At 54.2% G+C, this 21879-nt stretch overlaps 1 protein-coding gene across 1 annotated transcript in view; it reads left to right on the top strand.

Moving 5' to 3' along the window:
- LOC127477582 (hydrocephalus-inducing protein homolog) overlaps window positions 1-21879 on the top strand; it is a 152746-nt gene that overhangs the window by 112447 nt on the left and 18420 nt on the right. The window contains exons 16-25 of the mRNA XM_051802083.1: window positions 332-475; window positions 5945-6258; window positions 6920-7310; window positions 7799-7897; window positions 8487-8696; window positions 9551-9688; window positions 10718-10895; window positions 11419-11549; window positions 12219-12352; window positions 13249-13338. Of these exons, the coding sequence (XP_051658043.1) occupies window positions 332-475; window positions 5945-6258; window positions 6920-7310; window positions 7799-7897; window positions 8487-8696; window positions 9551-9688; window positions 10718-10895; window positions 11419-11549; window positions 12219-12352; window positions 13249-13338 (1829 nt within the window). The remainder of the gene's footprint in view (window positions 1-331; window positions 476-5944; window positions 6259-6919; window positions 7311-7798; window positions 7898-8486; window positions 8697-9550; window positions 9689-10717; window positions 10896-11418; window positions 11550-12218; window positions 12353-13248; window positions 13339-21879) is intronic.

Here is a 21879-nt window from a genome sequence, read left to right as displayed (position 1 = left end):
GCTGTTCTGCCCAAGAGAGGAGACAAAACTGGAGACAAACGTTCTGGGGTCACTTTCTGCCTTTGATCTTGTTCAAGCAGCTGCCTCCTCTCAGGAGCCTATTCCCTCCTCTGTTCATGGAAGTGTTTCCTTGTCTCCCAGGGGAGGCTGGGGTTTCGAAACATGTAAAGAATCAGCTCTAGGGAAAAATGTCCTGGAAGGTTTAGAATCAAAGAAAAAGAGTAAATAGAGATGTATGCACTTCTGAGGTTGAAAAATGTGAAACGCGTTGGAAGGGGAAGGAGGTCTGTGGTTCCTTGAGGTTGTTTTTCCTTGTCTCCTGTTTCTGTAGCACCCCGATGATGTCCTGACTCTTCAGTACAAACCTCTATCTTTAAAAAACACCTGCTGCCTGCCATTCCACCTTTTGCTGGACTTGGAGCAGCCGTTCCTAATCTGTGATGCAGACCATCAGCCCCTCCCTGCAGGGGCCCAGGTGAGCAGCCAAGGACCCTCCTGCCAGTGGGCTTTGAAGAGGGAGGGCTGTGGTGGTGCCCTTCTGTTGGGAGGTCCTCGAGTCAAGAAGTTTATTCCATAGAGTCAGCAGTGGACTGGCCTGTTGGGGAACGCAGGGCAGAGTGGGACGAATATCAAGCGTGGAGAAAGATCTATAACCCTGAGTGACACCTTTTACACCGGATAAGGTTTTACTTTACTGGACTTTACTCCATGACACCGGATTTGACACTATATCGGACTTGACAGTTTTCTTGTTCTCCCCAGTTTTCCCCAGTTTGTTGTTATGCTGTTATATGGTTGTGTGTACCCCAGTTGTTGTTTTTGAAAAATCATCCTCCATATTGTCTTCTTTCTCCCTTCACAGTTTTCCCGCCTTTTTCCTGCTTTCCCGCTCCTCTGCCTGCCATTGGTTAGAGTTTGGTGCAGTGCAGAGGTAGCTCCCATTGGTCCTTTCCCCCGGAGACCTCCAAACTCCTCCCTTCCTTACCTAACTGCCCAATCACCATGTTTCCCCGGTTGTCAATCCCACGCTCCTCCCTAGTCCAAAACTCCACCCCTGAACCTACCCTTTATAAGTTACAGTTTCCCCAATAAAGATTGGCATTGCTCCACGAGACTTCTACTGTGTCCTGAACCCTTCTTGCAGTGCCCGATCCCTTTCCTCTCCCCCCGGGTCGTGGCAAGTGGCGCCCAACGTGGGGCACAGTAGAGGTCTCTCGCATCGAGAGAACTCCTGCGCCTTCGCTTGAGCTCAGGCATCCCCAGGAGAGGGGATTGCTCCGCCGGCCCTCCCCTGCAAAGCCGACGACTACAGGCTTCTTCTGCCGCGTGGGTCGCACACCACACAGGTGAGCTGCAGGGGACAGTCCCTACACCTCCACTCCACACCTCACCCCAATAATTTGAATTCGAAAGGGAGGAATAACACCAGGGAGTGCTGAGGAGCCCGATTACCAGCATGGGACTCACACTCTCCACCTCCCAAAAATATGTTTATCGCCGCCTCAAGGACTTTGTTATCGAGCACGGTCACCCTTTAGATAAGAAATCGGCGAAAGCCCTCGCCAGATGGCTTGACCGTCACGGTCATCAAGTTAATGATAACACCACATTCGACAAATGGCAAGCCATCGGATTTCAACTGTGGCGAGAGAACGGCAGGGGTGACCGACTCGCAAAAGAGGCGCTTATCGCCTGGAGGCTTATTCTGATGGTGCTTCAGCACCAGATGATGAATAAGAACAACAGCAGTAACACCCAAGAAGCTGTGTCCTCCAAGTCCACAGAAGAAAATAAATCTCACACAGAGAAAGACATGGACAGAGACATTAAATACACGGACACGGACACTTGCTATACAGATAAGGACACCGGGAGAGGGAAGAAGGACACCAACCACCACACACAAGATGGCGGGAGGGACTCCGACAGCGAGTCGCAAGATGGCGGGAGGGCGAGAAGATGGGGATCGCGACGATCACGAAATGGCGGCGAGGAGGCGGGGCCCCGGGAAGTGCGGGAAAGATCGAGGCGGGAAAAGCGGAGGCGGGCTCCTGTAGTTCCACCCACAGCGCCGTCTCCGCCCCCGTATACGCGCGCGCGGAGCCCCTCCCCAGACACGCCTCCCTCTACGCCCTCTTCCGCCACTCCGGACTCCTCCCCAGAACGATCCCCCTCCCGGAAGTCACGGGGTGCAGTGGGCGGGGCTAGAGCGAAGGCCAGAAGTAACATCCGGCAAGATGGCCGCGCCCATAAGGCCAAGGCCACCGAGGCCTACTCCGCCCGCCGGTACCCCCCATCGGACTATCATTGGCCACCATATTCCCCGGATGAACCAGCCGATGCTCCAGACATCTGGAGCGAATTCCGGGAAGAAGCGGCATCCGCTAGGGATGCGGAGTTTTTAAAAGCCTTCCCGGTTTACTACGACGAGGGCAAACCACCGGAGTGGCGCCCTATCTCGTATCCTATGCTAAAAGATATTAAGAAGGCCATAGTAGAGTACGGGTTGGGCGCCCCCTTTACCCTCGGTTTACTGGAATCGTTCTTTTTGGCATATACGTTGATTCCCTTCGATATACGGGGTGTGATGGGGGGGTTACTAACGACAGTACAGGCCTCAGCTTTTGAAACCGAGTGGAAGAAGCGCATTGTAACCTGGGTGAACGACCGGATGGAGAGGCGAGGTATTCCCCCACGGCAAGCCATAGACATGCTCTATGGGGAGGGCGACTACATGCGTAGAGGGGATCAAGCTAGATTAGATCCTAAATTATTAGACAAGTCTAAAGAATTGGCCCTAGACGCCTTAAAGAAGGTGGCCGACGCGTACGTGCCGACCCCCTCCTTTACAATGATTGACCAAGGCGTAAAAGAACCTTTCACTGAATTTATAACGCGGTTAAAAGAGGCTATTGCCAGGCAGGTCCCTCAAAAGGAATGTCAAGAAATTTTATTTAGGAAATTGGTTATCGAAAAGGCAAATGAGGACTGCCAAAGAGCGCTCAAGCTCTTGAAGGATCCCACTCTATTAGATATGATTAAAGCGTGCAAAAACATCGGGTCAAACTCCCATAAAGCGCGTCTAATGGCTGCCGCATTTTCAGGTCCAAACCATTGCTTTGAATGTGGGGAGAAGGGACACTTCAAAAAACACTGTCCAAGGTTGTCCCAGTCGACACCTAATTTACCAAATACGCTGTGTCGTAGGTGCGGGAAAGGACGGCGTTGGACCTCCAGTTGCCGGTCCCTTACCAACATCAGTGGTGAACCTCTCCCTCCGTGCCGTTCACCTCGGTTACAAAAACGGGTAACCTTCTCGTCAATGCCGGACCTCCGGTCGGGTGAGTGTGGGCCGTCGGGAAACGGGGAGCTGAGCGCTCGGGGGAGCGCGATGATACCAAATGCCCCCCATGTGCGCTCCATTCTGCGCCAGGCATCACGCCCAGCTACCCCGTGACTCGGCGGCCGCTCCCTGACCCGGTTCCGGTGGCGAGACAATGCGTTCCACTCCCCTGGGTGATCCTGTCTGTCGTGCACCCCTCCCTTCACTTGAGTTCTTACGAACAGCTCGCCAGGGTTGAGCCGTCGAAAGCAGTTAACCCTGATGCTACTTACCTAATTACCTCTCACCTTTCGGCAGTGGATAAGGGAGTAATAGTAGTGCCCTCTCTCCTGACTGGACTTGCGAATAATAACATCACTGTTTGTTTGTGTGTTCATACCCCCCCCGTACAGCTAGAGGAACATTTTCCCGTGGCCAAGATGATCTCCATGGATGACTTGCTGTGTGTGCTGTCTGTTGACGAGGAGCAAAGAAGAGAGAACAACAAAGAAGTTTTGTGATCAACCACTGTTGAATCTTCTCGCCCTCTGTTAACTTGTCTAATTTACTATTCACAGCCCAGACGCCCGCAGCGAGTTAAAGTGGAAGGTCTCTTGGACACGGGAGCAGACGTGACCATAATCGCCTCTAAAGACTGGCCGCACGGGTGGCCCGCACAAACGGCCTATGTACAAGTTAGCGGTGTGGAGGGGACGCAATATCCAGTCCGGAGTAAAGAGGTACTAACAGTCTATGGACCGGAGGGCAGACCAGCGTCCCTCCAACCTTACGTTCTAAACATTCCAATTACATTGTGGGGACGGGACGCGATGGGGCAGTGGGAACTCTCATTGAGAACCCTGTCCCCAGAACAAAATTTTTAGGAGGGGTCACTGAAGTGAAGCAGCTCCCCAAACTGAGCTGGAAAACTGATGTGCCAGTTTGGGTTGATCAGTGGCCCCTACCTCGTAAAAAGCTGCAAATTCTCAACGACTTGGTAAATCAAGAATTGGCCAAAGGACACCTGGAGTCTTCCACCAGTCCCTGGAACACTCCAGTGTTTGTCATTCAAAAAGCCTCAGGTTCCTGGAGATTTCTTCAAGACCTGAGAAAAGTAAATGAAGTCCTAGAGCCAATGGGAGCCCTCCAGCAAGGAATGCCATCACCATCTATGCTCCCTGCTGAATGGCCCCTAGTGGTCATTGATATTAAGGACTGCTTTTTTCAAATTTATTTAGATTCGGCTGATTCGGTTCGATTTGCTTTTTCTGTCCCTGCCATCAACGCTTGCGAACCCCACCGCAGGTTCCAGTGGAAGGTGCTTCCCCAGGGGATGAAAAATTCCCCAACACTCTGCCAAATGTTTGTAGCAGAAGTGTTGCGTCCAATTCGGCAACAGCATCCACAATCAATCATCTTCCATTATATGGATGATGTTTTGATTTGTGCCAAATCTCAATTGGCTGTAAACGAGACGTTAAATTCAACCATCCTGGCTCTAAAAGATAACGGATTAGAGATATCCCCTGAAAAAGTTCAAAGGGAATCACCTTGGAGGTACCTTGGACTCAAAATCACAGAAAAAACCATTCGGCCTCAAGCAGTAGAAATTAACAAAAGAGTCCAAACATTGAATGACCTCCAAAAGCTACTGGGTGCGATCAATTGGATCCGACCTGTGCTGGGGATCACAACCGGAGATCTGCACCCACTGTTTGAGCTGCTTCGTGGAGACGCTGACCTGTCCTCCCCCCGCCATCTAACACCAGAGGCGATTGAAACCTTATCCATTGTCGAAAAGAAAATAGAAAAAAGACAGTCATATAGGAGGATGGAGGGACTGCCATCCTCCTTAATAATTATCAGAGAGGAGAGACAACCCCTTGGCCTTCTAGGCCAATTCACCAATGGTCAAAAAGACTTCTGTCTGTGGGAGTGGATGTTCCTCCCGCATCAATTCAGTAAGACGATCACCACCGTCTCTGAAATGATTAACAAAATAGTATTCAAAGGCCGCACTAGATGTTTAGAGCTCAGCGGTGAGGAACCAGATTTTATCTACCTTCCGCTGACCTCTGAACATCTAGACCAACTGCTGCAAACCTCCATTGATTTCCAAATTGCCATCGGAAGCTACCCGGGAGAAATTCGGTTACATCTCCCGGCGTGTCCATTTATCCAAAGATTAATTCAAATTCCGTTAAAATTAAAAATTGTTCAATCAGAATTACCTATAAAAAATGCCAAAACAATATTTACCGATGGCTCTGGGAGAACTGGTAATGCAGTAATAATTTGGCGACAAAATGACGATTGGCAGTATGATATACATAAAGTAGAAGGTTCTCCCCAAATCGTGGAGCTTTCAGCAGTTGAGCGAGCTTTCCAAATTTTCAGTGGTGAACCGATTAATATTGTCTCAGATTCGGCCTACGTTGTTGGTGTTGGCCTGAGAATCCCCCACCGGAGTGTGGTGCTTGCAGTCAGAGCCTCCCTTGTAAAGAACTGAAGGGTGGACTGGGAAGGCCGTGCTGGGGTCACACTTGGAGCGTTTACGGTTTTGTGCTGTCAGACCTTGGGACTTCATCGTGTGGGTGACTGACACTCCTTGTCTCCTTGCAGCCTGTGAAGATGGAGGCAGGGCAGGAACTTCATCTCTCCATCGGCTTTAACCCAGCCTATGAAAAGGATCCGATCAGCTGGGTAGCAGAGAAGACTATGAAGATCCAGCTGGTGGAACATCCTCATGAGGAAGAGATCACCGTTCGGGGAGAGGTCTACTTCCCGAATCTCCGTATCCCGACCAAAGCGCTGGACTTCGGTTGCATCGCGAATGGCGCAAAACAAGTGCGTTCCCTGGAGATGACCAACTGCAGCCCAATTCCTGCCCACTACCACTGGTCATTCCGGGTGAACAGCAAGGAGTACCTGACAGGGTATGTGCACCTTTGCCCTCTCCTGGAAGCTCTGGTGTCCTGTTTGTACTTTGCAAAGACCAAAGCTGTTTGCCTGGCATCTGACAAACTGCTTTTGACTTTCCCTTGTGGAAATAACACCGACCAGCCGTGCTCAGGCTGGATGCTCAGGGAATAGGCGTTTTCCATGAGTTTGGTGCTGCTGTAGTCCCCCTCCTGGTTTCCTCTGGGAAGGAAAGCTGGTAGGGAAATCTGCTTTCTCAGACCTCTGTGGCGTGAGGCAGTGACCACCTTGGTGAAGGGCTCCTAGTCCCGCCTCCACAGTGCTGGTGGAGGCACTTTCACAGCCCTTTGGCCCCTCTGCTTTGGGATGGGTCCTCTCTGCGAGCAGAGAAACTGCTCTCTGCTCCTTGCTACCTTCTCTGCATTCCCAGCCTTGGCCTGGAAGTGCTGGAGGATGCCCAGAAAGTCCCAAATTACGTCACAGAAAGAGCTAGTTAGCACTTGAGCTGATGCTGAACATCTTGCTACCTTCCCCTTCCTTCTCCTTTTCTGAGACACCCCCTTTCTGAGCTCATCACACCTGCACCCACCCAGGGGCTGCATCCTGACGAGGAATTGCTCGTGCAGGTGTCCCTCCCTCCCACTGCAGGTCCGCGATCATGGTTATGTTGTTTTCCAGGTTCATACCTTCCCCACCTAGATTCAGACCCCAACCACAAATGGCCAGGTTCGGCTGTGTTGAGTGTGGGCGTTATTCAAGGAGGTACTTCAGGCCTGGAAGTGTGCGGGAGCCAGCCAAAGCCCCGGAAGCAGCACAGGACTCTTCCCAACAATCATCACATTCAGCAAACTGCCTGGAAACAGAACAGAATTCTTCTGAAGAGTCATCAGATTCAGAGAACTTCCTGGAAACAGAATGGGATTCTTCTGAAGAGTCATCGGATTCAGAGGGCTCCCTGGAAACAGAGGACGATTCTCCTGAACAGTCACCACATCCAGAGAACTCTCTGGAAACAAAGCAGGACTCTTCCCAAAAGTCATCACATTCAGAGGCCTCCCCGGAAGCAAAGGTGGGTTTTCTTGTGCACCTGCCACTTGTGTTGCCTCCCCCAGCTTGCCACCAAAAAGCCGTGCTCATGCTGACCTCCCCTTTTGCTGCCCTGCTGTTCTGTGCCCTGAGAGTGGGCTGGGCAGCAGGGCCAGTGGCTGGACATGGGGTGTCTGGGGAGGGAGAAATAGGATACTTTTCTTTGAAGAAGCCCACTCTGATCCTACAGACCTATGCTGAGTTGGGGATTTTTTGGCTTGTTTTCTTTACAATGTAAAATGAGGCTTTTCTGCATCATGATGAGAAGGCTCCCAGTTTCCTTCCTGTAGCAAACCGTGCCAAATCCTGATCTCCATGTACCCCCTTCCCAACCCAGCTAGAGCACCCGTTTTCAGGTCTCTGCCTTCACCCATGAGCCGGCATTGCAGTGACGGCCCCAGAGCTGCCCTTTATAGAGTGAGACTTGGCAAGGTGGCTGTGTCCTGGAATGGAAAGTGCCTTGTCTTCCAGGTGCCACCATCCACTGCTGCAGGGCCTCGGAGCTCAGTGGAGACGAAGGGGTCTGGGCAGTCGGCGGAGGCAGAGGCCCCTGGCTTCAGAGCGGAGGAGGTGAGTGGGAATCTCTCTCGCTTGCACGTTTTCAGCGTGGCAAGCAGGTCTGTTGCCCCCAGAGCTACAGAACTCCCTCTGCAGCACCCAGGGAGGGCATTGCTCCCCTGGTACCTCATCAGGTGCTCAACAGGATATTTTTCAGGAGCTTTTGGTGTAGCACCTTGAGAGAGCAGCATGTAAGTCAGAGAGAGAGGGAAAAGCCTCAGGAGTCAGATGAGCTGGGCTGGAGTCTTCCCCTCAGCTCCAAGAGCTCTCACCTCTGAGTCTCCTGCTTTTCTGAAGGCAGTAAAAACCGGTTTTAAAGGCAAGTTCTGCAGCAGAGAGAATGTCTTGCTGCCAGGAGACATCCCAGTTTACTTTAATGTCTGGTATTAATTAATGCATTGAGCAGTGAGTATGGCAGAAGACTTTGGCCATGCTCCCTCCACTGGTCAGTGGCATGGAGGCAGGATGAGATTAGGATGCTTCTGGCTGGTGTTTGAGGAATAGGCCCCTCCAGCTACGGTTGTGCTTTGCTCCAAGCCATGGCTGCTCTTCTGCACCCATTTCCACGCTCAACGACTCGATCCCTCCTCCCCTCCTGCAGGTTTTTGGTGTCCAGCCGGTGTCCGGTGTGCTGCAGCCGGGCAAGAGCCAGCAGGTGCCCTTCACCTTCTTTGGCCATGCCAACATCATCGCCCGTGTCACAGCGCTGTGCCGGGTGGAGGGAGGCCCGACCTACGAGGTGGAGCTGAGGGGAGAGACTTCGGTCCTCACCTACCACCTGAGCATCGAGGAGATCAACTGTGGGCTGCAGGTACCACCCCTTCTCCTGGCAGAGCTGCTGCCTTGGGACCATCACCAGCAGGTTGCTGCCCAGCCCGGCCCAGGGCTCCCTCCCCTTCCCAGCTCCTTTGTTGGCTCTGGGGCTTGGAAGCACAACCTTGGAGGGATTTGTCTGGCATCCAGACTGCTTTGCAATGGCTGTCTCCACCCCCCTCTAGAATGTTGGGAATTCCTTCTCTTCAGGGTGCCTAATGCTGCCTCCTGGAGCAAGCAGGATCCCAGTGGGGATGTCCAGAGGGACACGTCCCTGAGACATCCCTCTGCTGATCCACTCCTAAAGCCTGAGCTCCAGTGAGATGCTCTTGTTTAATGCTCTTGCTTAATCCACAAAATAACCCGGTTGGGCTTCCAGTCACTGCAGTTGGAGAGAATGTCCCAGAATAATCCCCACTTTCCTACTTCTCAGTTAAAAGTCCACAGGTCTTTCCAGCTGCTGTCCCTGTCTTGGTGCCCCGTCTGTCTCCCTTTTGGCTGGTGTGTTGCTTGCCAGTATTTGCATGCAGGCGCCTTTTCTTCTGGAAAGCCTCGATGCCACCTCCTTTGTTTCTCCTGGCTGTTGGTGACCCCTCAGAGTGCAGAGGGCCCGTGTCCCCTGCTTCATTTCTTATTGGCCCTCCCATGGTTGTTCCTGCCCCTCTGCGTGCTGCCAGAACTCTGTTCCTGTGCAGGTCCCTGTGCCTGGGGGTTCCCCACGTTCCCAAGTGCCCGTAGCTCGTTCCCAGTCCCTGCTCCTGTGGTGTGTCTGCTTTCAACTCCATGAAAGAGGAAATAGATTCTCAGCAGCAGGCCTGTGTCTGTAACTTCCCACTCCTCTGTCCTCTCCAGCTCTTTAACGAAGTCACCAGAGCCGAGGTCACCCTGCGGAACGACGAGAAGGTCGGATTCACCTACGTGGTGCAGAGCCCCAGCACTGGCACTGCAGACAAGCCTCTGCCTGGTGTGCTCATGGTCCTGCCCAGCACAGTGAGTGGCACAATTGACTGACCCAGCCCTGTGTCAGGTGGCCAAGGAGAGGGTTAAAGAGAAAAAAGGGGGGCAAATAAAACCAAACCCAGCCATAAGAAGAGACCGGGCTGTAAGCAATTGCTGCTGGGGGCAGAGAAGGTCAAGCAAGTGCCATCCTAACAGACTGCCCCGTGGCCTTGGCTGGCAAGTGGCTCTGCCATCCCAGGGCAGCCACCGGTGGGAGGCACGAGCACTTTGGTCACTCCTTGGCCCCCGACTGCTGAGCTCTGTGGCTGTGCTGGCACTGAGGCTCTTCTGAGGGTCACCTTACCCCAGCTGTGGGATCAGACAGGACTAAGCAGCACTTACATATTCCTTGCTTGGGCTTGAAGCTGCTCTGCCAGAAAGTGTCACAACCCCTGTGCTGGTTCTTCCCTCCCCCCAGCTGTGCTGCTCTGGAGCAGCTTTGTGGGGCAGTGAGGGGGCCAGGGAGGAGCGGGGCTGGAAGAGCCAAGAGAGGAATTTGGAGCATCCCACCACTGTCCCAGCTTCTCAGTGCTGCCTGGATGTCTTTGAGGTGAAGCAGTGTTCCTGTCTTTGTCCCTCTTTGCCATGGGAAGAGGAAGCCGATTGGCTTTCCCATTTCTTCCTGCCTGTCTCCTACAAGGGGTGGCAGGAGCTGCTGGCCGGGCTGAGAGTGTGGGCGCTTCGCTCCTCTTCCCCAGTGGTGGCAAAAGAGCTCTCACCTGTTCAGCCTGGCTCTCGCTGGCAGAGGGCAAACCCCGTTAGCAGCAGAGCCGTGCTCACGCTGAGCACAGGGCAGGCTCTGCTGGGGGTGCAGCCTTAGGAGCCCTGGGAAGGACACACTGCACCCTCTGCACCCTCGCCTTGGAGGCTTGGGCTTTTGGGCACCAGGAAGGTAGAAGGTGATGTGGTCTGACATTTTTTTCCAGAGAGAAACTATCTTCTCAGCCTGTCTGTGGCCTGAGCCTTCCTCCATCACACCCTCTTTGATGCATTGCCTCCCTCTTCTCCTGTCCCTTGCAGGCTTCCATTGAACCTGGCAAGGAGCAGGTGCTGAAGCTCTATTACCTGCCAGGAGTGCCAGGAGTCTTCTGCAGGACTTTCCAGGTTCAAGTGGGTCACCTGAAACCGGTAGAAATCTCCCTGAAAGGAGAGGCGATCTTTGCTGGGATCTGTCTGGACCTGCCCTGGAGCATCAGAGGTGAGCACTGCCCGTCTGCTCCCCAGCAAAGTCCCCACTGGGGTTTTCCTGGCTGTAATGCCCAGAGGGCAGCTCACACCCATCTCCACCAAGCCTGGAGGTTGCAGGGCTGCCAGACCAACACTCACCCCTCTGGTTGCTTCCTGAGTCTTGAGCAGACAAGCACATGTAGGCTTTGTCCAAGTAACCATCCTGCAGCTCTTGCCAGCACTTCCGTCAGAGGCCTGGAAAGATGGCTAGACAGAAAAGCTTGGGAAAGCTGTAAGAGAGACTGGCAGGGCTTTTGGCAGGGATGGATTTGCATGACACTGCAGGGGATGAGATGCTCCTCTGTGGGGAGGAGGATGGGTGGGAGTGAACATGGGGATTCAGAGAGGAGCAGCAGCATCCACTTTCCAGAGATGGCTTTCCATTGATGGGTTGTTTCTGGGAGAGACCAGCATTCGGGGGAGTGGGACTTCTCAGCTTCAATGGCATTGGCACTGCACCCACACTTCTATTTGTGAATGTTTTCTTCCTTCAGGAAGTGAAAAATACGAGAGGCTACTGAAACAGGCAAAAGAAAAGCTGAAAAAAGACAAGCAGGACAAGAAAGTAAGTGTTTGGAGGAAGGCTCGAATCAGGAAGCGACACGCGAAGGGCCCTGGCATCGTGGTAGGAACAGCTGCAGTCCCATTTGGCACATGCCACCCTCCCCATGTCACTTGAGGCCCTGGCACCCCACAACACCCCACAACAGCTTCTCAGTGCCCTGCTGGCACTTGGCACCTCCCTGCCCACACCTGACCACAAACATTCATCAGCTCAGCATTGCCCCACCTCTGGTCGTGGTCTCTCCTGGAGATGGACCAAGCTTCCTGGCTACTCCCCTTGCTGGGGAGTTTGTTGCTCCCAAATCAAGCCCTATCAAGTTTACAGACCTTAGTAGCAGCAGCCTGACTGTGCCCTGGGACTGTGCTGGCAGTACTCAACTCCAAGAGGCAGCAGCTTGGTCGGGGTTCCCTTTTCAAGACAGCTTTTGTCCAAGCTGCTTTGGCACTGGTTGGGGACAGGCAAATACTTGAAGCTCTGGAAGGCTGCTAGCTTGTCTGTCTGGCCAGATCAGCTTTTCTAGCAGTGGGTGGGAAGGCACAGATGCTGCAGTTATTTCCCTGGAGAGAAGGTCCTGGCTAGGAGAGCAGAATGTGTCACGGACACTGAGCAGCCAGACAGGAGGACCCCATTCCCCCTCTCAACAAGAGCAGGGTGGGATCCTCTTTCAGATGCAAGCCTGGGCCTTGGGAAGGGCCTTTGCTAACCAGCCACTGCCTTCCCTTCCCTCAGGCAAACACTTGGCTGAGGATGGAGATGGAGCAGATGCTGATAAAGGAGAATGCTCTGGAGCTGCAGCCAACCCTCATCTCCCGCCCCCCAGAGGACACTGTCTTTAACAAGAGCATTCCTCAGAAGCTTGTCAAGTGAGTAGGGACTCCTGTTCCCTCTCTGCAGGTGCCCTGAGGGCAACAGCCAGCAGTGTCCCCTGCTCCTGAGAGCTCCTTGTGCATGCAGAGCTGGCAACAGTGGGCACTTCAGATTGGGTCTGATCCCAGTAGTTGTGGCAGCAATAGCTCGTGAGCAGCTGACTGTCCTCCCTTCCCCAGCGCCGCGCTGAGCTTTGGAGCTGCTCAGCTCCCCACAGGTGCAAGGTCCTGTTCTTAGAGCTGCGAGGGCCCAGTGCAGACCATCAAGCCCTTCCAGACAGCACAGACACTGTCCCTGCTGACCAGCTCGGAAAGAGAACTCCAAGCTGTTCTCTTGGTTCTGACTGACAGAGCCCCCTAAGCAAAAGGTGGCTTTGATGCTGGTGGGCTGGCAGGGCTTATCTGGGTAACTTGGTCCTTCCCTTTGCTCCTTCATGATGCTACCTGGGCATGGGAGGCTCCAGTTCAGGAAGAAGATGCTTTGCAAAACAGATCCTTCATGTGAGCAGCGAAGTTTTCCTGTGCAAATCTTATTCCAAGGCTCGGAAGCAATTTCAGGCTTGGGCTGTGCACCAGGAGAAGCGTTTTCACTGAGACCACTGGAGGTCCAATGGATTTACCTACACGGGCTTTTTGTAGCAGAGGAGTTGTGACCAGAGTCCATTGAAAAATAATTTTATTTTCGGGTCCCATTGGAAGCTGATGAAACCTAGGACCTGCACTCCCCATAACTTCCCAAAGTCATTCCCAGGTGGTCAGGCCTTGGGTTTTGTAGGCTTGAGTTGAGTTTTTACAGCAGTGAGTACAGAAATGTCCACTTTATTTGAATCTTCCATCTACTTGAACGTGTGGCCGCACTGTTGTTTAAGGACTGTCCTTACTCCTCCTTCCAGAGTTGAGCTGCCCGAGTACATCCTGGACATGGGCACTGTTGTTCAGGGTTACAGTAAAAGCTGCACTGTGAAGATCACCAACACCTGGAGGTACCCAGTGGCCGTCCGGGCCAATGAACGTGCCCTGTGTGACACAGGTAACCAGTGCTGGAGAGGCTTCCCGTGGGCTGCAGGGAGCTGTCTCAGACAGATTGGCTTAAGCCACTGCACGTGGGGAGGTTTTTTGAGCTTCTTCCTCCCAGTGCCCCTGCTGGGAGCTTCAGGGCCAGAATTCTCCTGGCCAGCCGTGCCCAGGGACCTGGCCTGCCTGGGGCTGCCCTGATGCTTCCCTGCAGGGGCCTGATGGGCTGATTACCCTCCTCACCTGCCAGCATCTTCTGCCTTCAGTTCCCATCAGCATCAAGTTTCTTTGGGCGCTCTGGGGGTGTTGCAGACAGATGGGATCTGTTGTGGCTGGAAAGTGCTTTGTCTGGAGTTCACGCTGTCACAGCTCTTGTGTTCGGCCTTTATTGAGGAAACAGCCTGTTTGATCCTCTGGTGGATCAAAGTAGGCTTCCAAAAGAGGCCTGGAGGCAAATCTGCACTTCCATCACAGAGTGGCTCGCTGTGTCTGAGGGCTGCTCAGGTGTCTCCTCTAAGTTTCTGTCCCGGGAACAGCACAGCGTGGGGTTTTTCCCAGGGCTCCCAGCAGGGCTCTCGTATGGCCTTAACATGCTTATGACACATTTTGTGTTGCTTGTGTATCTCAGCTGCTTTGTTTTCATCTGTTCAAGGTTTCAGCATATACCTGGAGCCCGTGGAGTTCCTGATCTACGGCACCAGCAAACGGTTTCAAGTGAACTTTGCAAGTGCCAACCTGCCCATGGGAAAGGTGGATGTGCTCCTGCCCATCAAGGTACCGCAGCTTTTGGGGCAGGCAGCAGGCTGGGCACAGCAGCACGTGTCGTCTGGACTCTCAGCTGAACTCTCTGTCTTTCTCCAAGTAGAGAAAGGCCCCACACTGCACATCCGCCTCCGTGCCACTGTGATTCAGCTGCTGCTCAGCCTCTCCAGGAACAGACTCCAGTTCCCCGATGTCCAGGTTGGGCAGTGCTGGAGTGAAACAGTCCGGCTTTACAACTGGTTCAGCGCGCCCTGTGAATGGTTCCTCACTGTCAACAAACCTGCCAAGAAGGTAAAGCACAGGGAAATGTAACACGGAATGTTGGGTTTTCTTTGCACCTCCTGCCTTTTCTGTGCCTGTGGCTGCCTGAGCACTTGGGCTACAGCGTGTTTGAGGAAGCTTTTGAGGGTCCAGATCAAGGCTGCTTTGCCTGGACCTGTTCCATTGGCTGATGCTTTGCTTCCCTGCCATCCTCACCCATTCCTCCTCCTCCTCTGAGGACAGGGAGGTGGCTCCCCATCTGCTTGCCCTGCCTGCAGGTTGTCCCTCCAGTTCTAGACCGTGGGGGCCACGCCGGGTTTGCTGTGGGTGCTCTCAGCACTGGGACAGGATCTCGGAGCACTCCAGGAACCGAGGCTCTGTCCTCTCAGACCGAGGAGACCTCACACGACTGGTTTCTGTGCTCAGGTGGACAAACGTTTGACACCGGCCGTGCGTCAGAAGGAGCTCCAGGCTGCGAAGGATGATTCCCGTGTCTTTCAGTGGAAGGCCCGGGAGGGAACCCTCTATGGTAGAGAGTGGTGTGACCTGCAGATCCAGTTTTCCCCCCTGGAAGAGGTGAGATTGGCAGCTGTCGCCCCAGGAGCTCTGTCAGGGCAGGGTGGTAAGGAGAGCCCAACACAGGGAGTGGCAGATGAGCTCTTCCTCCACGAGCAGCTTTCTGGAAGCCCTGCACTCACTGGGCCTCAGTTTCCCCTGCAGCACACCCTTCTGAGAGGCGCCTTGAAATCCTCCCAGGGAACATCAGGGCACTGTGCTGTGGCTGCCTCTCTGCCCATGGGGGAGATCTGCCTGACTCCCTCGTCCTCCCCCTTGCCTGGTTGTATTTGCAGCCTGCGACGCTGGGTGCAGAGCAGCTGGCACAGTCACAGGGCATCAACCTGGAAGGGCCAATGCTGGCTCATCCTGCTGCTGGCACCAACAGACAAAACAGCCACCAGACACCTTCCTGGGCACGGCAGGACAGTCACCTGTAGTGGTGTGCTGCCAGCAGTCCCTGGGGCTCTGGCCCAGCCTGCCTGCACATTGCCGTGCAGCTGGGGAGTCGACTTCAAGGATGGAGCATTCCCAAAAGCCCTTTGCATGTGGCCACTGGGACTTGGAAACTGACAGGGTGTAACAGGAGGGACACAAGTGCTTCCGTGCCCAAGAACAGTCCCAGGGATCTTTTCATTGCTCGACGGATGTAACCAACCATCTTGTGTCAGGCTTTGACCAGAGCCAAACACTGAGCAGAGAAGACGACCTTTATTTCTAGCCAGCCAGAGCTCATCTGCCTCTCTCATGGAGCTGGTGTTTGCCTGATGCAGCAGTACCAGGACTGAGGGCCCTTCTCGTCTGCTCCTCCATGACTAGGGGAGAACATCTGATAATCCATTTTACATCCATTTCATACCCAAATACCCAGTTACACTGCACACCAGGATTTGTCCCAGTTACTCAGAGCCAAGGACACAGATGCTGTAGGCCCTACCATAAGTAAAGATCTGGGTTTCCGTTCCCCCTGGAGGGACTGATAAGACCCCTGACCTTTGAGCAAGGCTTGTATTTGGGGTCCTGTCACCTAGGACTTCATGGACAAGTTCTCGGCACTTTTCTCTTTTCAGAAGTCCTACAAAACCGAGCTGAAGATCAACGTTCGTGGGAACAGCCAGCTCCTCGTGCTGCACATCTCAGGACAGGGTCTGGAGCCACGGCTGGAGTTCAGCCCCACGGAGATCAAGCTGGGAGCGGTGCTTCCGTGCGGCCCTGAGCTGGAGAGGACAGTGGTGGTGAAGAACCCCTGCGAGTTCCCCATTGAATTTTACTCCCTGGAGTTTGACGAGGAGTACCGTGAGGAGGAGAAGGTGAGAGGGAAGGTCTGGTCCCCATGTGTGTGCTCCCCAAGCTGTGCAGCACTCCAGCCTTCCCAGGCTTGTGCCAGGGAGATGGAGGCAATCCCCAGGGCAAAGCCTGGTGGCACTTTGAGGTGAGCCATCCCTGCTGGCAGTCTGTGGAGGGGCTTGGATAGCCTGTGTTGTTGGGAGGAAGGAAGGAGGGAGAAGATGGGCTGAGTCTGTTGGTATGATGGAGGTTGATAAAGGAATCTTGTGGATGGTTTCTCTTCCCCACACGCACAGATCCTGCGGACGCTGGAGGAGTTTGGAGACCGGACGGCCGTGGTGATGCCTCCACGCGCTGTGGGTGAGAAGCTGCCCCCAGAGGTGCTGGAATATTATGAAAAATGGAAGAAGATGGAGGCTCTGGGTCAAGAGATGTTCAAGCACAAGGAAGAATCAGGCGAGGACAATGGTAAGGCTTTGGCATTGGCTGTTCTGACTGGGGACATAGCAGGGAGCCCAGCCCACACAGCCCGAGCTCTCTGTCACTTTGTTCTCCATGCAAAGCCCATGCTTTTAGCAGCCATCTGACCTCCTGCCTGGTGGAGGAATTCCTGGGTGAAGGGCTGTGGCATCCTCTGCCAACCTGGAGTGTAGCCAAAGCCAGCTCCTATCTGCCTGCCACAGACTGGGGAAGTAGTCAGGATATCCCCTTGCGTCCCTTAGCCACAAAGAGTAGCATCAGATGAGCTCTTCAGCCAGTAGAACCAGGTCTAATATCACTGGCTCTTTTCTATTTGCTCCTTGCCAGCAACAAAAGCACAAGCTCCCGTTGCTTTCGGCCGTCTCCTTTCCTGGGATCGGAGGGGATAGGGAGGATGATCAGGATCCAAGGTAGGCAGGAGGCTGACTTTTCTGCTGGTTCTGCACAGCAGCACTTCAAGAGAGCATCAGGTTGTTGAAGGACATGGTGGACGAGTGTGACAGGCCCATCCGTCAGGCCGTCAGGCGCTACCTCGACACCAATCCCGTTGTAGAAGAGCTCAAAGCCCAAATGCCCAGAGGGATTGCCATCATCGTCTATGGGACCCCGCGGACAGGTACGGGAGCCACAGCCCTGGGCTGCAAGGAGAGGGGGAAGCAGGAGAAATGCATCCTGGTGGAGCGTGGTACCTGAGACAAAGTCCTCAGCTGCATACGAGGTGGAGATGACCCACCTGGGGCTGGAGTTCAGTGCTCGTAACCGTGCTCAAGCTGCCTCCCTCGTGGTCTCCCCTAGAAGGGCACTTGCTTTCCCACCGTCCTTGAAAGCCGTTTGTGAGTTTCCAGAGGCTGTCCCTGAAAATGCCTCCCGTGCAGGTGTCACCAAGCAGTCTTCCTCTCTCTCTCAGGAAAGACAAGGGCGGCGGCCGCCCTGTCCAAGTATTACAGTGCCGCCTGCTTGTCCCTGGCCGAGGTGGTGACAGAAGCCATGTCGGACGAGCGCAGCTCGGCGGGGCGCCGTGCCCGGGAGCTGTGCGTCGAGGCTGCCCGTCAGCAAAGAGCCAGGAGGGAACAGATGCCGGGTAAGGAGAAACGCTGCACCCAGAGCATGCTTAGGAAACCACCACGACCGTCCACTTCTGCTTGCTCAGAGAAATGGTTTGGCAGCCCTCGGGTCTCTTAGGGAACATGGGTGCTGTGTATCTCTGGCTAGTTTGAAAACAGAAAGCTCGATTTGAAGGGCTCCCACAGGGGCACTTTTACTGCCATTCTTGGCACATATTCCTTTTTCTAGGGGTGGTGAAGCACACCTGTCTCTTTCTCTGAATTTTTTCTATTTCCTCAAAGCTGAATCCAGCTTGCTGCTCGTGGGCAGCAGGCAGAACCATTGCCCACCTTCAGAAGGAAAAAGCCCTCTGAAGTGGCTCATTAAGCACAAGACAGCTATGAGTGTGGCTTTGCAAATGTGAGAGGAAGGGAAGAATAACCTCCCAGAGGAGTTTCCAATGAGAAACATGCTGTAGATGAGCTCTTTTCTCCAGAGATTTTCCTATGCCCACTGTTGGCTCATGCAGCTTGTGCACGCTGTGCTGTTCTCCAGATCAGACTGGAGACTTTCAGGAAACTTTGCTGGCAGTTGGTGCCCTGAGCTCTGCAGGGTGAGGGCAGACCTGCTTAGTGTGGGGAGAAGTTTTGCATTGCTTTGTTTTGAACCTGGTTGGGTTCAGAGCTGGTGGAAGGAAGAAGGGTGTGGATCCCAGCTGGGGTTTTCCCACACGGAGGATTTAGCTCCAGCAGAGGCGGGTGATGCAGCTGGGGCAGGGCTGCATGTTACAGTCTCCATGTGAAAATGCAGGATGGGTGCAAGGTATGGAAACAATGGTCCTGGAGGGCAAATCTTTGGCTTGATCCGTAGGGGAACTACTGTGCTAGCAGTGTCACCTGCGTGCACGTTTGTTAGGAGGGACCTAGGGCTGGCTTTAGAATCCAGTCTGGGCTGGTGTGCTGTGTCCTGCTGATAAGCAGGGAAGGAGCTGCTTCTGGGAAGCAGTGCTGCCAGTGCCCAGCAGGCTGGGGGACAAGTGCCATGTCCCTTCCAGGGGCAAGGCTGTGCCCATTGGGGTGGAAGGTGCCTGCTCGCTCCTCACAGCCCTGCTGAGCCATCTGTCCCCTCTGCAGGTAAAAAGGGTGCTGAGGCCAAGAAAACCCAGCCCAGCCCTGGGGACAAAGCCAGCCAGAAGACCCTCAGTGCTGGACACTAGAGCGCTTCAGCAACCAAGGATAAGGCATCTGACAAACCCCAGGCAAGATTTTCAGTGCCCTCCAAGGTGAAACATGATCTGCGCTGGTTAATGCCTGGGACCTTCCTGTTGCTGTTGAGATGGGAAGGGGCTGCTTACAGTGGAGGCTCCCTGTCACCAAGGGCCTGGTGCAGGGTCTACAGTGCCAAGGGCCAGCTGGGCATGGCTTGGGGTGGGAATGTGCTCTGGCAGAAAAGCACCATTGGTTCTTAATGGTTTGTGGGCAAAGTGCATTCCTGGCTGACTTGGCTGCAGGCGGCGAGCAAAGCTGTGGGAGGCTGTGCCGGGGGCTTGCAAGCTTGGGTCTCTGCTGGCCAAGGGACGGGCCCTCCAGGGCCTGCACTGCAGGGTTGCCCTTGTCTCCGCTAGCGAGGAAGCCCAGATGTGAGCCCAGCACTGGGAACTGTCCAGGGCTTTCTGCAGGGGTTTATTTTCCTTACCATGCTCCACATTGCAGATGGCAGCCGTTTCCTGCGCCACCGCTCCTGCGCCACAGCGACTGACCATCCTCACCAGGACAGGGAGAAAGGAGGAAAAGAGGAAGTGTTGGAGCTGTGTGCTGCCCGAGGAATTGCTGGTGGAAATCATCTCTGAACGGCTGCAGGTACGTGGCGTGGGGGAAAGGGAGACATTCCTGCTCCAGAGAGACAGGCAGTGAGGTACAGCTCGGAGAGGAGGAGGAGGAGGTCTGTGCCTGCTGCTGGAGGATCCTGTGCCGCATGAGGGATCCTTGGGGGAAGGTGCAGATGCCCTAAGTTGGCAGATCCAAGCTGGTCGTAGCTAATGCACTTGGAATGACAGTGGCTGGTGTCCTGAGACATCTGCATTTACTGACCCGCTGCGAGCCCAACGTGTGCGATGGCTGACTCGCTGTTCCTGTTTGTCTCTCCTGGCAGCTGAGTGACTGCTACAAGGGAGTGGTGTTTGATGGCCTGGAGACCCTCTTTGCGAGCAGCCTGGCATCTTCTCTCCTGTGCGTGCTCAAAGCTGTCAGCAATCGCCCTCATATCCACGTTGTGAACATCTTCCAGGATTCTGAGTTTTGGAAAGGCAGGCAGATAGCTGCAAGAGAGAGGAGGGCAGCTACAAAAGAGCAGAAAGGTGAGATATCTCCACCCCTCTCAAATCTCTCTCAAGCCCTCAACCTTAGCTGTGTGTATCTGGGTTTGCAGCAGAGCTTGTAAGAAATCTTTCTATTGATCCTTCCACCTTCTGCCTCAGTGTAGCCAGCACTCAGCTCACAGCTTCTTTACATACAGCAGAGCTGAGGCTGTAGGACTCACCTTAATCTCCATCATTAAAGCTTGGGTGCAAGTGCAAGCTGGTGTGGCTCAGTGAGCAGCCCCCAGCCAGCTGTCCACAGCCGTGGTGCACCTGAGCCAGGCCACAGTTTGGGGGGCTGTCTGAATTCTGGAGCAGGGATGTGAGCTCCGCAGTGTCTCCTGGCAGGGTGAGAGGCTGGGTCAGGAAAGAGCTGTGAATCCTCCCAGCTGACCCAGAGCCCCAAGCTCTGCTCGCAGTCACTGATGGCTTCTCTTGTGGTCTGTGCTGCAGCACGGGAGAAGGAAGAAGCTGCCCGGAGAGAGGAAGAACGTCTCTGGGATGTGGATGTGGACGAGTACGAAGCCCTCTCTGAGAAGCAGACAGCTCTGCTTGATTACAAAATAGAACAAATCAAGCGTGAGCGGAGGGAGAGGTAAGTAAACCTCCCCTGGGTTACTCCTCAGGGCAGTATCCCTGGAGGGTTTCTCTGCTCCAAGGACCTTGGTTGAGCTCAGAGGGGTTCAAGAGCAAAGGCCAGAAGCAGCACAAGGATGGCCAGGTCCAGGTCCCCGGTTCCCAAGAGAGGAAGGACTTTCCTCTGTTGAGATGAGAACATCTTCTCTCCGTTTTAGCCGTGAGCCCTCTGGCTTAGACATGGCCTGAGGGGAGTTGGGCTCTGGGCTTGCCTTGCCACTGCCCACGGAAGTGTCTCGAAGTGCGTGATGTTGGTTCTCATCTTCATCGTCCCCCTTCTTCACCAAACCCGCAGGATTGTGGTGTGGGCTGGTGTGGGACACAGCTGTGCTGGCTTGCTTTCACCCCAGTCCTGCTCTAGATGAAGTCCTTGCAATGCTGATGTGCCAGGGCTTTCCTTAGGGTGGAGCACCATCCATAAAAGCTTAGGCTGCCCTTCAGCTGCAGCAGCAGGTGAATCTGGGAGAAGCTCTGGCCCAGCAAGGCAGCCCAGCTCAGGAGGACGCACAGGAAGAGTGTGGAGCTGGGAGGGGAAGCTGCTTAAAGTGAGCCTGTGTTTCAGCACTTCTCTCAGCCCAGGCTGATGTTTGTTGTACTGGGAGGAGATGGCCAGGGCTGTTTCAAATCAGTTCCCAGGACAGACAGCACGAGTGTGCCCTGGTCACAGCTGTGTTCCAGCAGGAAACCTGGTGAATCAGAGCCTGATTTGCAGGAGGGGACTTCCTGCAGCCTTTGCTTTCTGATTGCTATGATTATTCTCATTAATGAGCAGGCACAGCCCAGGGAGAAGGGGGCTGAAGGAGCCAAGTAAGCATAGGAGGAGGGATAAGTAGGTGTTAGCAATTTATGGGCAGGTCTAAACTGGGAAACCAAGAGAGGAGCAGCATCAGTCATCCCTGCAGAGAGATGGTGGATCAGCCTTTGGCAGCGTGCTGGAGGTGTCCGGGTGGGTCTCAGGGGAGAAGCTGCACAGTTGATACCTTCTGATGGCAAGGCTTAGGTTTGGCTGGCCCAGGAGGTCGCCTCCCAGCCTTCCTCACTTGGGATGTTCCCAAGCTGTCTGGGTTGAGGAAGGTCCACGGAGATGGTCTGACAGTTCTGCCTGGCCTCAGGGTCAAGGAGTGAAGGG

This window comes from Manacus candei, unplaced genomic scaffold (genome assembly GCF_025592945.1).
Source record: "Manacus candei isolate 608988 ecotype Guabito, Panama unplaced genomic scaffold, ASM2559294v1 h1tg000055l, whole genome shotgun sequence".
NCBI classification, from domain to species: domain Eukaryota; kingdom Metazoa; phylum Chordata; class Aves; order Passeriformes; family Pipridae; genus Manacus; species Manacus candei.
Note: the sequence above shows the minus strand (reverse complement) of the source record. Positions and strands in the feature narration are given on the sequence as shown.